General features: G+C 38.3%; 1 protein-coding gene across 6 annotated transcripts in view; it reads left to right on the top strand.

Annotated features, from left to right (window-relative positions):
• The window catches only part of astn1 (astrotactin 1), a 463,883-nt gene that overhangs the window by 281,679 nt on the left and 164,157 nt on the right, over nucleotides 1-18,047 (top strand). For all 6 annotated transcript variants that reach the window (XM_079819008.1, XM_079819011.1, XM_079819007.1 and 3 more), the window contains 2 exons: nucleotides 59-163; nucleotides 4,302-4,490. In XM_079819008.1, the coding sequence (XP_079675134.1) occupies nucleotides 59-163; nucleotides 4,302-4,490 (294 nt within the window). The remainder of the gene's footprint in view (nucleotides 1-58; nucleotides 164-4,301; nucleotides 4,491-18,047) is intronic.

Here is an 18,047-nt window from a genome sequence, read left to right as displayed (position 1 = left end):
GGGTCTTATATTTGTTATTAACACATGACTGTTTCTCGTCCTCTGTATTTTTTTTTAGGAATGGTAAACTACAGTGAGGTCACTGGTTACCCACTGGTTCAGCACTGGAAGCTACGCTCCATTATGTACCATGTGAAGCTCAATCAGTGGACCCTCTCCCAAGGTAAAACACCCTCACTCTTCTTCCATTTACTGAATTTACAACAAACACTTGTACAGCACATCCTGTCGTTTGGAAGAGGCTTCAGGCTAGCTGGCCAGAACATCTTTTGGTCTGGTAGACCGGAGTGATCTCTGCGTGGAGCCCTCACTGTGACAGATCAGGGTTGGGTCGGTAGTGAAGCAAAACTCAATAGCAGTAAATATGACTGCCTGGTGAGAAAGAGGCGGTTCTCAGTGCTGTGTTGATCCCAGATGGCGAGTGTTTAAAATCGGGAGTCTGTATTTTTTTGCACTATCCTAGCTTAATATATTCAGAGAGAGCCAAAAGAAAGCCACCTGTAGAGGTAAAACACTGCTATCAAACATTACTCTGTTTAAGCATTATGACACAGTAAAGCCTTGTGCTCACCGAGACGATTATTGGGTGCGCTTATCGCCAGCGTTTTTCACGTCTTTATGTTCATACCCAAGAGATTTCATTGGTGCAATGTGACAATTCACCTTCTGACAGTAGATGGCGCTTTTGATTTGGTTTGATTGCTTATAAAATAGGATTTGATGGAAACTCACTGCTGAATTCCTCTCCATAAAAACTCCCTCTTATCGAGATTGTTGTAGTCTCTGTGGCGTTTTTCCTACAGTTTTTTTTTAGTTCAGACACCATAGAGACCAGAAGCTCTACATTCATCTAGCCTCATCTTCTCCTTCGTCAGTGTGTGCTCGGCAAGACCGTTTTGAGCTTGAGCGCCACCAAGTTGTGTTTTTTGTAACTTCAGCAGCTCCAGGCACGTGATCAAAGGCGTCAATCTCATTGGTCGGCCATTTTTTAATATGCCGCGCCAAACCAATAAACCAACCCGAGGCTTTTAAAAAAAATGTGCACACTCAACGGTAAACGTCGGTAAACGTCGACGATAAACGCGTGCCATCATTGTCCCGGTTAGACTGGGTAAACCCAGCCCGATCTGCCGGCGATTTGATTTCGCCCTGCAGCTCAGGCTGGAAACCTGTACATTGTTCATCCCCCTGGTGCGCTATTGGCAGGTTTAACACAATGACGGATAGAGAAGCGATGGATCGTTGGTCTGATTGGTTGAAGAACTATCCAATTGCGTACAAAGTCATTTGAACTACGCCCGTTGATCACGCCTCTTGTGTTCTGATTGGTTAAAGGACTGTCCAATTGCGTACAAAGTCATTTGAACTACGCCCGTTGATCACGCCTCTTGTGTTCTGATTGGTTAAAGGACTGTCCAATTGCGTACAAAGTCATTTGAACTACGCCCGTTGATCACGCCTCTTGTGTTCTGATTGGTTGAAGGACTGTCCAATTGCGTACAAAGTCATTTGAACTACGCCCGTTGATCACGCCTCTTTTGTTCTGATTGGTTAAAGGACTGTCCAATTGCGTACAAAGTCATTTGAACTACGCCCGTTGATCACGCCTCTTGTGGTCTGATTGGTTGAAGGACTGTCCAATTGCGTACAGAGTCATTTGAACTATGCCCGTTGATCACGCCTCTTGTGGTCTGATTGGTTGAAGGACTATCCAATTGCGTACAAAGTCATTTGAACTACGCCCGTTGATCTCGCCTCTTGTGGTCTGATTGGTTGAAAGACTGTCCAGTTGCATACAGAGTCATTTGAACTATGCCCATTGATCACGCCTCTTGTGTTCTGATTGGTTGAAGGACTGTCCAATTGCGTACAGAGTCATTTGAACTATGCCCATTGATCATGCCTCTTGTGTTCTGATTGGTTGAAGAACTGTCCAATTGCGTACAGAGTCATTTGAACTATGCCAGTTGATCACACCTCTTGTGTTCTGATTGGTTGAAGGACTGTCCAATTGCGTACAGAGTCATTTGAACTATGCCAGTTGATCACACCTCTTGTGTTCTGATTGGTTGAAGGAATGTCCAGTTGCATACAGAGTCATTTGAACTATGCCCATTGATCACGCCTCTTGTGTTCTGATTGGTTGAAGGACTGTCCAATTGCGTACAGAGTCATTTGAACTATGCCCATTGATCACGCCTCTTGTAGTCTGATTGGTTGAAGGACTGTTCAATTGCGTACAGAGTCATTTGAACTATGCCAGTTGATCACGCCTCGTGTGGTCTGATTGGTTGAAGGACTATCCAATTGCGTACAGAGTCATTTAAACTATGCCGTTGATCACGCCTCTTGTGTCTGATTGGTTGAAGGACTATCCAGTTGCGTACAGAGTCATTTGAACTATGCCAGTTGATCACGCCTCGTGTGGTCTGATTGGTTGAAGGACTATCCAATTGCGTACAGAGTCATTTAAACTATGCCCGTTGATCACACCTCTTGTGGTCTGATTGGTTGAAGGACTGTCCAATTGCATACAGAGTCATTTGAACTATGCCAGTTGATCACGCCTCTTGTGTTCTGATTGGTTGAAGGACTGTCCAATTGCATACAGAGTCATTTGAACTATGCCAGTTGATCACGCCTCTTGTGTTCTGATTGGTTGAAGGAATTGACCAATTGCATACAGAGTCATTTGAACTATGCCAGTTGATCACGCCTCTTGTGTTCTGATTGGTTGAAGGACTATCCAGTTGCGTACAGAGTAATTTGAACTATGCCCGTTGATCACACCTCTTGTGTTCTGATTGGTTGAAGGACTGTCCAATTGCATACAGAGTCATTTGAACTATGCCAGTTGATCATGCCTCTTGTGTTCTGATTGGTTGAAGGAGTATCCAATTGCGTACAGAGTCATTTGAACTATGCCCGTTGATCAAACCTCCTGTGGTCTGATTGGTTGAAGGACCGTCCAATTGCGTACAGAGTCATTTGAACTATGCCCATTGATCACACCTCTTGCAGTAGAATATACAGAGCAGATCCCCAGACCAATGTTCAATCTTAAATTGAGCTTGGTCTGGTGATAGCCAGACAACGTCCCAGTGTGAACAAGCCTTGACTCAATCAGTGGTGTGAGTTTGGGGGTGGGACTATATATTTTTTACCAACCAATTGCAGATTTTTTCCAATTCTGTGACTCTAGTGGTGCCGAAATTACGCACTTTGGCGTCAAGGAGGTCAGTCGCAAACCTTCAAAGATGGATAAAGTTGGCATAATTTTTGTCTCTTTAGTTGTATTTTGGCCTGATATTTTCACTGTGAGTGCATTTGCTTCATTTGTTTAATGAACGCTCTATATTTAATGAGCAGATGTCAGATCGCAAGTGCAGTTCTATAAGAGATACTCCCTATTAATGAATGGCCTGAATGGCCTTTAAAATTTGATTTCCTTGCTCTTATTGCTTGCACCAGTTCCCTCCCTTCTCATCCCATTACTATTAAAGGATTCATTTTTCATATGACTGAGAAGTGGGGGTTTTGCTTTTTCAATTCTTTTACCACTTTTTTTCCCCCTGCCTTTTCCGAATCTTCTCACTTGAGGTCATTTTGCGAACCTGGACATGACGGTCATGAGAGAAAGCTGAATATGGCGAAGGCCTTTCTATTTCTATTTCTTGGCCAAGTTATTAAAACCTCATTGTTTTGAAACATTGGACCATTCTTTGAATACCCACATTACATTTTTTATTCAATTAAAAACATACTAGAGTTCTGCTGTCTACCAAATGTTTTACTTTTACAAAAGTGCGTGCAAACAAATACTTTATATTCTAAAGTACCGCAGGGAATGTTAAATTCTATGACTAAAAGCTTACATTTAATTTTCTGATGGATCTTCTGTGTTGTCAGACATCAACCTACACAAAAGCACTCGATACCTCTACAAGGCCTTGTTGTTTATCCTTCCTTTGTTTCCCCAGATAGCATTTCACTGACAGATCACGTGTTCACTCGTTCTCTTTCCACATTCTTTGCTTTGCCGTTTTAATTATGCACTGTAGTATGTGTAACTGTGTTAAAAATCCCCGTTTGACAATAAAGCTTTGAATCCTTCAGGCAAATTGTAGCTGCACTGAAAATCACCATTTAATAGTAAAGCGTTGTACTCCTCAATACATTTAGAATCTTTTCTCTCTTGTTTGGTCTATTATGCAGCTTCTGCTTTTTAATTGAGATGTGAAATTGAATTTAAAGTTTGATGTGATTCTCTGAAGCCTCCGTCTTTTATCTTTCTTCTTCAGTGTTCAGTTCAGCGGTTCATTCTCTGGATGGTGCCACCCTGCGCAGTGACTTTGTGTCCATTTTAAAAGAGTTTGGCAACCATTTTATCCAGGAGGCAGTGTATGGCTTTGAGGAATCCTGTACCATATGGTATCCCAACAAGCAAGTCCAACGCCAGCTGTGGTTGGAATATCAGGATATCAGCAAAGGTAAGCTATACAAATATATGAATTTAAAAGATTGAATTTGCTGGTTTAGATTATATTATTCATATTGCATCTCATTCACTAATAATAAAGGGTAATAATCTTTTATCTAATTATCTTTTTATCTTATTTACTTATAGCAAGTAACCCTACAATATGTATTATTGTTATGTATGTAAAATTTGAGTTAGTTCAAAATGTTATCCTAAAGGTAGAATACATGTAAATATTATCTTATTGATAAATCATATTTTCTGCATGAAGTTTTACTCAAGGTTACCCAGTATCAGTGAATGAGAGCCATTGTTTTTATACTTTAGGATGCACCTTTTATTTCATTTTATGAGAAACACCTTTTAATTTTATGAGGTGATAAACAGAGCAAATATATTTTGCCTATCCATAAATTATGCTAAACATAGCAAAATAATGAATATGTATACATTACTAAATAAATAATATTTTTTTAAAGACTATTGTCTAGATATGCATATAGTAGTTTACCTATCCATAAATTATGCTAAACTTAGTATAAATCATATTTATACATAACTAAATAAATAATATTATTAATGCAACGGCCATAAAAAAAAAGTTTGCTCAGTGTAAATATGATCTTATTGATAAATCATGTTTTCTGCATGAAGATGCATTGGTTTTTACACAAGGTTACCCATTATCAGTGGATGAGAGCCATTGTTTTTTATGCTTTAGGATGCAACTTTTCATTTTATTTTATGAGAAACAACTTTTAATTTTATGAACAGAGCAAAAATATTTAGCCTATCCATAAATTATGCTAAACTTAGTGAAATGATTGATATTTATTCATAACTAGATAAATATGAATATTAATGCAACAGTCGTTTAAAAAAAAAAAGGCCATTGTCTAGATATGCAGATAGTAGTTTGGCCCGGTGCACCCAAAGTATGGTTTTGTCAGAATATAAACTCCATTTTGGAGAGGATGTGGACAGGAGCTCAGGAAGTAAAACTCAACACAGCCCTTGGGAGTTTGGTCACATCTGTTCAGCCAATAAAAGGGGGCAAGGGCAGATGTGAGAAGGCTGGCTGGCTGGATAAAGCTGAATGCAGGCCAGCGCTGCTCCGTACTCAGGAGGCCCCTGGGCAGGCTCACCTAGTTTTTATGCTTCAGCTCCACTCAGCTGAGCCCGTATATATGTACAAGGTCGGGAAGGACAGAACTTATTTGGAGAGACAACAGACGAGTGACGTTAACAGACAAAGCATGGGCTAGACGTCTATACATTGATTCAGCCATGATGGTTTTAGGTTTCTATGCTTATGGCTAGTATATCGACAACATGCCCTTGGGCATTCATGAAATAGCAGTGGTGTGAGCATGACAAAAATGCATTGTGAGACACAGGCATTTCTTCGGAAACCGTGAAATATGCACAGAGGTCGTCCTACAAGGCATGCTAGAGGCCTCGAGCTGTACTCTTCTATTCTTAAAGGATTAGTTCACTTTTGAATAAACATTTGCTGATAATTTACTCACCCCCATGTCATCCAAGATGTCCATGTCTTTCTTTCTGCAATGGGCTTCAATGGGCTCCAAACGGTTCAAGGTCCAAATGACAGTTTCAGTGCAGCTTCAAAGAGCTTTAAACGACACCAGACGATGAATAAGAGTCTTATCTAGCCAAACCATCAGTTTCTGCGAGAAACCGAGCAGTATTTATGCTATTATTTTACCTCTTAACAGACGAACGTGATCATTTCTGAGCTCCGACATAACTTCCGCTAAGTGAGGTCAAAATACGAGCGTGGTCATAGATGTATACGTAGATGCCTCATTAGCGCTTGCACAGTAGAATGAGGCATCTACGATCGATATTTCTATGACCAAGCTCGTATTTTGACCTCACTTAGTGGAAGTTATGGCGGAGCTCAGAGATGATCACGTTCGTCTGATAAGAGGTAAAATAATATCATAAATACTGCTGGGTTTCTCGCAGAAACTGATGGTTTGGCTAGATAAGACTCTTATTCATCATCTGGTGTTGTTTAAAGCCCTTTGAAGCTGCACTGAAACTGTCATTTGGACCTTGAACTGTTTGGGGCCCATTGAAGTCCATTATATGGAGAACAATCCTGGAATGTTTTCATCACAAACTTTAATTTCTTTTCGACTGCAGAAAGAAAGACATGGACATCTTGGATGACATGGGGGTGAGTAAATTATCAGCAAAAGTTTATTTAAAATTGAACTAATCCTTTAATGAAAAACGTATGGTAAAAGATATTAGAACGACATAGGGTGAATGACAACACACGGAAAGCGGTGGGCGCTCTGTCTTTTGTTGGAGTTAGAACATCTATATCTGAGGTTTCAGTGAGTACTCTATTGTCCTGCTTAAAGCTTTTTCTTGGAATGGCGATGTGGTAATGATCCTGCCAAAAGTTGATCAAATCAAGTCAAAAGGTCACTCAGAAGAAGAGATTCTGATATAAACTCGAACATTTATTATCAAATACTTCTAATACCAAATTATGTGAGCTGCGCTATACTCACTAATTTTATTTATTTAATATTTGTTAGGTTTTTAAAAGGGTCATGAATTAAGAAATCAACTTTTCCTTGAGCCTTTGAAATATAAAAGGTCATCAAAATATAATAATATCCTGTACGTTTCGGAGCTGAAAACATCCTTGTTAGTTGAATGAAAGCTTTAATTGACAGCTGGCTCATCAAATGAGGGATCTGGGAATTTGCCTCCCTGTGACGACAGAAGAAGCCCAAACCCTGATTCTGTAGCCCCGCCCACCGATTCACACATGACATAATAGGGAAATAAAATAGGTCTACGTGGAGCTAAACCGGATTGAGCTACCAAGCAATAAACATGCCGTTGAAGATTACAAAATAGTGTGCAGTGGCTGTTTGTGGAAGAACTCAGTCCTGCATAAGCTTCCTTCGGTTTCCAATATTAGACATGCATGGTTGAGCTTTATCTTTTATGAAGTTAGAGCTCACGTGAGTCATGCATTGCGTGTTTGTTCGCTTCATTTCACCACGGATTCGTTTGTAAACAAGACACAGGTCGAGAGTGTATTTGTAGACAGACTGAGATTAAAAACGATGCTGTGCCTTCTGGATCCGACAGGAATGATGCAACACACTTATGTGAGTGAAACATGATTTTATATGTGATAGTATTGCTTTGTTACAGATCGTTTGATATCTACTGATTAGGTGTACGCGTCTAACTACACATAATTAACGATAACTTACCGCGCTGTCACAGGCTGGAGTATCCTTTGTATTTGAGGTGTTGTTGGTTCATTGTCCTGCGATTCGGGATCAGACTCGAACATGTATGGGCGATCATTCCGGTTGCGTTTTTCCTCATTGGAAGTTTTCAAAACAATTCCCCATGTGTACTGACGGCGGAGTCCAAGCTCATTATAATATGCAAAACTGTTATCCAATCATAGCAGTGGGCGTTTACTTCCAAGTCTTCAATGCGGCACGCCCATAAAAACCTAAGAGCTAGGCTCAAAACCAGGGTTGAAAATAGCCTATAACTTATTCATTCTGATGTTTTTGAATGTAAAAACCATGCAAACGTCATAGGTTTACCTGAGACAAAAGAATTAAAAATAAAAAAAGCCAGTTCGTGACCCCTTTAATACTCGAAGGCATAAAAAACCCTCAGTGCCTGGAAAAGTGCAATAAGTCTAGATGCGTAAGCCACAAAGAAATCATATAGGCAAGGCAAAAGTTTGAAAAAAGGCCTACACAATATGAATATGAAAAAAGACAACACAAAGTGAGATAATAACAGCTTTACTGATGAATGGCAAATGTTTCAGTCACAACATGACTTTCTTCAGTACCTTAATAATATGCAGAGTCAATTGTAATATTACTGTATTCCCAGTTTTGCTTTGAATGTGATTTCTGTTATGCTGTTGCTTAACACTACTAAGCTTCTTAAATACTGTCCTCTAACCAGCAAGACTAGCTCAGCACTAGCAAGCATAGACCAGCCTGGACAAGAATGTACATCTATGCTGGTCTTTTCAGCAAGTTGTGCATTAATGTTGCTCTAATTTATCATTTAGCAACTTATGCAAAGCAACTTTGGATAGAATGCGTATTATTACACTGGGGCAACATAAGGTTAAGTGCCTTGCTCAAGGGCACAATGGTGATAGTTCAGGGATCACACATTGTGGGATTTGTTCATTCCTACAAATAAGAAGGGGGTGAAAAACTACACACTGTTATAATATTCCCATTTATTTTGCAATAAATCATGAGGCCCATATTAACATCCAAACATTGTAGAAAATACATGTAACCACTAATTAGGCTATCATAGAAAAGGACAAGTGGCAATGAGCTGCACTTCATGTTTTATAAGTGTCAGAATGGTAATAAAGGCCACATACATGTTGAACCCCATCCATCATTACAAACTAGGAAGTTTTCCACTGGAAGACACTATACGTGTACTATTCTATACGTGTCTAGATTGATGATTTTTTTTTTTTGCTTTATTTGTAAACATCCTGATACAATATAAGTTGGATGATTGATGTACTGTATGCAAAAACACCTTAACACCACAAAAACACCATATACACCGATCAGGCATAACATTATGACCTAATATTGTGTTGGTCCCCCTTTTGCTGACCCGCCAAGGCAGGGACTCCACTTGACCCCTGAAGGTGTGCTGTGGTATCTGGCACCAAGATAGGACCACATGGGCCAGCCTTCGCTCCCCACGTGCATCCATGAGCCTTGGCCTTGACCCATGACCCTGTGGCCGGTTCTCCACTGGTCCTTCATGACCCTGTGGCCGGTTCTCCACTGGTCCTTCCTTGGAGCACTTTTGATAGAGACTGACCACTGCAGACCGGGAACACCCCACAAGAGCTGCAGTTTTGGAGATGCTCTGACCCAGTCGTCTAGCCGTCACAATCTGGCCCTTGTCAAACTCACTCAAATCCTTACGCTTGCCCATTTTTCCTGCTTCTAACACATCCGCTTTGAGGACAAAATGTTCACTTGCTGCCGAATATATCCCACCCACTAACAGGAGATGAAGAGATCATCAGTGTTATTCACTTCACCTGTTATAATGTTATGCCTGATCGGTGTATGTACATGTTTTGCGCTCTACATGTACAAGATGACCAAATGTGCACAATTCTTTTCTAAATTGAAGAAAAGTTGACCCTTAACACGGGCCCATTTTCAGCTCGATTTCTTCGATTTCTTCATGATGTCTTCAGTGAATTATATTCAAGCACCCTGCTAATGTTCATGACCTTGTTTTAAGAACTGATTTATCTTAAGAACAAATGCACTTGCTTTCTACCATCCATCCCATCCCATCCGGTAATTATGGGTGCAGTCAATGCTCTCAGTGTAACTTAACAGCAAAATATAATTCATTCTGTCATCCAAACTCAGGTAAAGTGTTTAAGATCAAAGATATAACCGCGTTATCTATTAGATAAAAAGTCCTTGTGGACACAGTGTGCTTTGAGGCAGTTTACAAAAATGACAGAAAGCCTTTCATATCGAGCACACATTGCCTTTAAAGTGATAGTTCACCCAAAAATAAAAGTTTTGTCAACATTTACTCAGCCTCATGTTGTTCCAAACCTGTGTGACTTGGGTTCAAATTCCAATTGGGTCCAATGTTCCTTTGGAGTTTGTTTTGGTGGATGTATGTGACTTTTTATGGTTAATTATGTTTAAAGGTAAAATAATATTTGGTAACACTTTAAAATAAGGTTCATTAATACATTAACTAATTTTAACAAATGAGACCTTATTGTAAAGCGTTACTGAATATTTGTATGTTAATGAGCGCCTGATAGAGATACACTGGATGGAGATCTTTCATAATAAACGTTATTATCATGCATACAGATTTATTTCTGTAATGTATGTTTTGCAATGCTCTGTAAGTGTTGTTGAATGTGCACCGTAAACCCGAATAAGTTGGACTTACTAAAACAATTTGAGGTGATCAGTTAAATCAAATTTTGTGAGTTAGGATTTTCTCAATTTTAAGTAAGCAGAATGATCAAGTTTTGAGTTTGTAACACTCATGCATGTTCATTGCTCTAACTTGATGTACTGAGTTAGCTAACTCATACATTTTGATAGCAATTAACATAAAATATTTAGTCAATTAACTTTTATATTTTGAGTTCTTCCAAATCAAATTAGTTATTTACTTCACTGTAAACCCGAATAAGTTGTCAAAACAAATCTCATTCAACTGTTTTTAGTTCTAAGTTAAGAAATATTTTGTTAGCTATAAAAAACTAATTCCAACTTGCTAATTTGCTAACATGTTACCAATATCGTGGTGTAGCATCTACTGAATGAGTACAATAGTGTAAAACAGAAAATAAAATGACTACTAAATCTTCTGGACCATTAATCTTGCACACACAAAAAAAATAAAAAATCATTATATGTGATCCTGGAGCACAAAACCAGTTGTGCATCTCACAGGTATATCTGTGGCAATAGCCGACAATACATTGTATGGGTCAAAATTATCCATTTTTCTTTTATGCCAAAAATCATTAGGATATTAAGATGTAAGTGTCCTACTGTAAACATATCATAAATGTATTATTAGTAGTAATATGCATTGCTAAGGACTTCATTTGGACAACTTTAAAGGAGATTTTCTCAAAATTGATTTTTTTTTGCACCCTCAGATTTTCAAATAGTCGTATCTCGACCAAATATATATATATATATTTTTTTTTTTGCCTTATGACTGGTTTTCTGCTCCAGGGTCACATATAACACTTACTTTTGGTATTTACTCTCTCTTTCGAGTGTCACGGTCAAAGCATGCCCAGCCCAGTTTCAGTTAAACTTAAGTTAGTCTAAATGAAAGGACATGAGTTCATACATGAGTCCTAACCCTAACCCACAACTCAAAAGAATGAAACAGTTCAGTTTACTTGAAATATATCAGTGCTGTGAACACAAAAGAAAAAAAAGTGCTAAATACTTATAACAGTTAATTTAGCTGAGCTAATTTGTTTATTTTAAGTTTGTCCTACTCAAACCAATTAAGTATTTTGAAGTGAAGTGAAGTTTTGCCAAGTATGGTGACCCATACTTGGAATTTGTGCTCTGCATTTAACCCATCCAAGTGCACACACACACACACACACATTGCTGAGGGTGGAGGAGAGGGCTGGTTATTCACTCCCTCCACCGACAATTCCTGCCAGACCTGAGACTCGAACCCGCAACCCTCGGGTTACAAGTCCGACTCTCTAACCATTAGGCCACGACTGAGCATTAGGGTTAACAAACGTTTCAGCATTTATTTGAACCCACAGCCTTTTGGTTACCGATCCAATTCTACACCAGCTCAGACTGTCGATTTGCAAGTACCACAAAGCCTTCCTAAATCGAAGAACATTTGAAATGCTTATATATTTTTGTTGAAACAGAGACATTCAAAGCCATCCATCTTCACACTGGTAGTTGGTATAAGTCAGATAAATAATGGCCCTCCTCTAGCTGCTGTTTCGGCCTAATAACTTGTTTCCACCATGTTGCCTTCTTCTCAAGGACGTCACCTTGCAATATGTTAGCACTTCTGACGGATGATGTTAAATCAGTTTCCCTGCCTACTTGAAAACTCCATTATTCTTCATTTTGCCGGCCTCTGACATGGCCATGGACACTATCATGGCGGTTAAATGTAGAGGTTAAACCAGAACGGGCTGTTTTTATCGCCCTCATTTGTAATTGGTTTTTGAAATGTTTCTTTGTTTTCAATTCACGTCACTCAATGGCATTTGCATGTGTGCCACAAATGAGTGTAGATCTGTGGTCATGAGTCTCTGAGAACGCAGGTGAATTCATATGCTGGGTGTTATGCAGCTGCGTGTGGAGAACAGACACAGGGCAGGTTTTAATGCCCCCCGTGTCTCAGCTAAAGGTCTTGCTCTTTGGGTATGGATAATGAGCTCTCCGGAGACTCTGGTAAACCATACTGGTTCCCTTGCCCCAAATAGCACAAACTTTCCGGAGCTGAAGTGTGCCACCTAATCATTTTTGAATGTTTAGGGGGCAATGTCTACCACACAGCTTATGAATATTCACAAATTGGCTGAAGGAAATGAAAATATTGGAACGATGCCTCCGTAAAAAATTATGTGAAACTTACTAATTGGCATTTCTTTTGGGAATGTCACTGTTTCTCAAGTCAAACATGTATGAAAGGTTTTGTTAATGAGTTTTTGCTTTGTTTTATTTCAGTCAAAACTATTACTATTTCTTTTCTTTTTTTTTGGAGAGAGTGTGTGTGCACTCTTGCTTTGAATTTGTTCATTTTGTTCATTTTGCTTTGAATTTGAAGAGGCAACTTGAAATCTTTGAACCATACCATCCAGTTTTGAATGTCATCTTTAAGTGTTTGAGATTATGACCCACTCTTTTGAACGAGATATCTTTCTCTCCGCTATCATAATATGCATTTGATCGATACGAGCATTGCCTGTGTCTGCAAGAGTAGAATGGACTGAGGTTATTTGTTCATTTATCAGTGAATATAGAGCAGACTCATTTGTGACCCTGGACCACAAAACCAGTCATAAGGGTCACTTTTTTGAAATTGAGATGTATATATCATCATAAAAGCTGAATAAATGAGCTTTCCATAGGACAATATTTGGCTGAGATACATTCTATTTTGTTTCTAGCCCTTGTTTTAAAAGTTATTAGTACAAATGTAAGTGCAACTTTGGACAGTTGGTGGCACTAGAGGGATTGCGTTAGAGACTCCAAATTTGCTATGGTGACATTTCAGACTGCCTTCTATCAATGTGCCAAATTTCATAACTTTCCCACAAGCGTAAGGGCAGCCATAGACTCATGAATAATAAGAACGTCAACGATTACAATAGGTGTATACACACCAACTTTGCTTGGCCCCTAATTTAGCTTTAAAATGCATTAAAATAGAAAATGGTTATTTCTAATGTATTTTTTTACTGTATTTTTGGATCAAATAAATGCAGTCTTGGTGAGCATAAGAGACTTTTTAAAATTTTAATTTTAAAAACATTTTAAAAATCTTACCAACCCCAAACTTTTGAACAGTAATGCACTCATAAAATCAGTTGTAGAAATCCACTGAAAATCATAAAGGTACATTTTTGAAATGGAGATGTATACATCATCTGAAAGCTGAATAAATAATATTTCCAATGATGTATGGTTTGTTAGGATAGGACAATATTTGAAAATCTGGAATCTGAGGGTGCAAAAAAATCTATTGAGAAAATCTCCTTTAAAGTTGTCCAAATGAAGTCCTTAGCAATGCATATTACTACAAACAATACATTAATGATATGAACATGTACAAAATATCTTCATGGAACATGATCTTAATATCCTAATGATTTTTGGCATAAAATAAAAAAGAATAATTTTGACCTATACAATGTATTGTTGGCTATATACCCGTGAAACGCACCAGGGTTACATTTAGAAACAAATGTGTAAGTTTTTAAAGCATCCTTGGTTTTGAATTATAAATGAAGTCTCCAGAGCTTTGTGCTTTACAGATCAGATTTCTCCAAACATTTGTGGCGAATACTGAAGGTATTGCAGAGTCTTGTCTAACGCTCTTGTAAGATTTACTGAGATATACCTGCAAAAGGGCTTTTTGAGCACCAGCAATACGAAGCATATAACATTTGACTTGATGATCAATACATTATTGATAGCAGGACCACCTCAACATCATAAAATTCTGAATTCAAGAGATGAAATATAGATTTTACAGACTGCTGAAAACGGGGCACAGAAAGACACAAGAATAGCTTTTATGGCAGCCATGTTCCCACCCCTTACATCTCGATACGCATCCTCTATCCTGCCTCTCTGCAACCCCACGTTCTCTCTCTCTTTCTTTGTCTTTCTTTCTCATCCTTCTCTTGCGTGCCCTGTGTGACAGTGAGGTGGAAGGGTAACGGACACTACAGCCCGAGGGTGAAAGATTGAGAGAGGGATCGGGAAACTTGGGAATGGAAGAGATTCTTACCCAGTGCCTGAGGATGTGTTTCAGGGCATGGGAGAAAGATGTCACATGTCTTCAGTGTCACATGATCCTCCAGCAATCAATTACTAATAATGGTTCTTATTATCAGCGTTTTTGCTGCTTAATATTTTTTGTGAAAACCATGATGCATTATAACAAGTTAATAAAAAGAACAGAATTTATTTGAAAAATAAATAATTTGTAATATTACAGTATAAATGTCTTCACTGTAATTTATTGTAATATATATATATATATACTTTATTATTTATTATTTTATTTATTATTATTTATATTATTTATTTATGTATTTATTTATTTATTTTATTCCTTACCCCAAACTTTTGAATGTTAGTGTGTCGTAGTTTAAAAAAAATGATAATAATCATAAATATTTCTTGAGCACCAAATCATTCGAATGATTTCTGAAGGATCATGTGAATGGAGTAATGATCCTGAAAAAAATCAGCTTTGCCATCATAGGAATAAATTACATTTTAAAATAAAATTAAATAAAAAGGAGGCATTTTAAATTACAATAATATTTTCACAAAAATATTGTTTTTACTGTATTTCTAATCAAATAAATGCAGCCTTGGTGAGCATTTATATTATGTTATATAAAAATATTTAATTATATTAAAGCTACACTGTGTAACTTTTTTAGTTTATTCTTAGCTAAAAACACTTAGTTCTTTCAAAAATATATGTGCTCATTAATGTATATTTACTTCTTTCAAGTAATAAAGTATTCTCGTAAGCTTATAATATGCCATTGTAAATACATACGGGTGAGGGTTTGAATGCGGGTCGCCATGTTGCCCCTCCATCTTGAAAGTACATTAGCCAAAGAGGGACATACCCGTAAATTCAAGCTTCGCCTTTGGCGTTTTAACACTCGATGGCTCCGTGTCGAATGTGGACGAGGTCGAACTGGAAGCCATATTAATCTTGGACTAAATCGGCCACCGTAGGAGTTGAAACGAAATCAGAATTGAGAGGAACAGAAACTAATATTCACTGGATGGTCATATACCTTTACACCACTAGATGGGGGAAAATATCACACAGTGTAGCTTTAAAAATCCGTCTCAGAGATACACTAGCCGCGTTTCCATTACAGACTTGCACAAAACTTTTGCAACATTTTCAATGTCGATAAAAAACTATTGTGAAATGACAGCATTTCCATTAACCGATGTTATACGATTAAAGCTGAACTTTTCCTCTCACGATAAGTCATCCCAAAAATCATGGCAACAGATGTTGGTAGGTTTAACCCATATGTATCCCATCCACCGCACTAGCCATGATTTGTAATGGAAGGGAGCGCATGAGGTGTTTCTGGGTGTTTCTCCCTCATATCTGCTTCAAGGTCTTGATAAATTGTGGCATTTCTTTGTTTAGCATCCAGTATTCCTGTAAACTCTTGAGTCTTTTAATAAAGAACTCTGTCTCGTCTTCTGTCCAAACACACACGCGTCAGCTTTAGCTCTTTCCCCTCCAGCGTTTTTTTTCAAAGTTGACAGCCACTGCCAGGGTTTTTGATCATTTATATATGGGATAAGTTTCATAAAAATATGGGTAAAATATGGGTTTTCATAAAAAAGCAAAATTTTGAACAAAAAGCTGAGAAAATCCAGTTTTTGTCAAAGACTACATCCAGATGAGATTCAGAGCGATGATCAAACACAGATGGAGAAGATGGAGTCCATCAACACCCTAAAGCTTCAGTGCTAGAGCTCGTGCTGGGTCCACATCTCAATCAGATTCGGCAGTTCTGATTTATATGATGTTTAATGTTGATGAACACGTTATTTTACATAAGCATCTGCTTACATACAATCGCTTGTTTTTTTTGCATCTTCTTCGTCTGTGTTTTGATCAGGAGATTCTGTACTCATTCAGGAGATGCGTAATAGCGCCCCCTAGCGTATAACAGTGAAAAACAAAAAGAAAATTCTGTTTGGCGGGGAAGCGTTTTCTCACAAATAATGGAAAATTCTGTGTTTGGCGGGGAAAGAGTTAAATAATGATCAACTTTTACTTGCAACAGGTGGCCTGTAAATGCGAAAAAAAATCTATTTCCATTGCAATTTTGTGAAATATTCCTTTTTCAAATGACCTGAAAAACCACCTCATGTGAGCGTAAAAACTTTTTTGCGATATATGGGAGTTTTTGCGAAATTGACTTTGGGTGTATTTTCAATTTGTAATTTCCATTTGGGTAGTGGAAACGCAGCTAGTGAGATCTACTAAATAAAATGCGCTCTGTATTATTTAAACTTAGCCAGCAGCCATATCACCCTGTAGCCCAAGACTGGTTTCCCACTGAAGCTAACCTGGGCTGAGCCTGGGCTGCGTTTCCCAAAAGCATCGTAAGCCTAAGTTGATCGTAAAAACGATCGTACGAGTGATCTTAATATTAAGGTCTATTTCCCAAAAAGCATCGTAACTTAAGTAGCACTTGAAAATGATCGTAGATCTACGAGTGCTCTGGAGTAATCGTAAAGCTCTAAGTGTATCGTAAGAAGACGGAGTTATGAGGTCACCTACAGGACAACCGGCAGATTACACCTTTAACTTTATTCAAGTGCATTGTAATAATACTATAAGGTTTTGATTGTACTTTATTGTACACTTTTTTATTATTATTATATTTTATTTTAATATTCTCATTATTATCAATGTTGATTAAAAAAAATAACAGTTCTGCTGCTTAACATTTTTGTGGAAACTGACTTTATGATCACTGGATTTTTTTTTTTTTATGAGGGCAGGTAACAAACCCAAAAAAATTATAAATACACATCTGAATTAAATGAGGATATTTATTTCGTCTCTTTGAAAGATATCTTTTCTTGTTTTTTTTTTGTTCAGCCTTTTGTCAGTGCCTCAGCCTGTAGGTAGTTGCTTTATATAGACGTGTTTTGATTGCTAATCCGCATCAGATGACAATTATTAGGTGAAACGTTCAGAGGAAACAATTCCATATAAGGTTATATTTCAGAACTTCGCAAATGGACAGCGACTCTTAAGTAGCACTTAGAGCGCGTTCTTGCGCGTTCTTGCGCATTCTTGCGCGTTCTTGCGCGTTCATGTTAAGTGCATTTTTGGGAAACGCACGTGGAATTGCTGCGAGTGATCATAACTTTGCTCGTAGAACATGCTCTTTAGAGCTAAGATACATCGTTATTGGGAAACCCGGCCCTGGCCAGTACCTGAGAAGAGTAGAGGTGTTAGTGAGGCCAGCAGGGGGCGCTCACCCGCTGGGATTGGGTCCAAACACCCCAGTATAGAGATGGGGAGACTATACTGTCAAAGAGCACCGTCCTTCGGATGAGACGTTAAACCGAGGTCCTGACTCTCTGTGGTCATTACAAATCCCAGGATGTCATTTGATAAAGAGTAGGGGTGTAACCCCGGCATCATGGACAAATTTGCCCATTTGCCTCTGTCCATCATGGCCTCCTAATCATCCCCA

The sequence above is a fragment of the Gobio gobio genome, assembly GCF_949357685.1.
Source record: "Gobio gobio genome assembly, chromosome: 6".
NCBI lineage: Eukaryota > Metazoa > Chordata > Actinopteri > Cypriniformes > Gobionidae > Gobio > Gobio gobio.
Note: the sequence above shows the minus strand (reverse complement) of the source record. Positions and strands in the feature narration are given on the sequence as shown.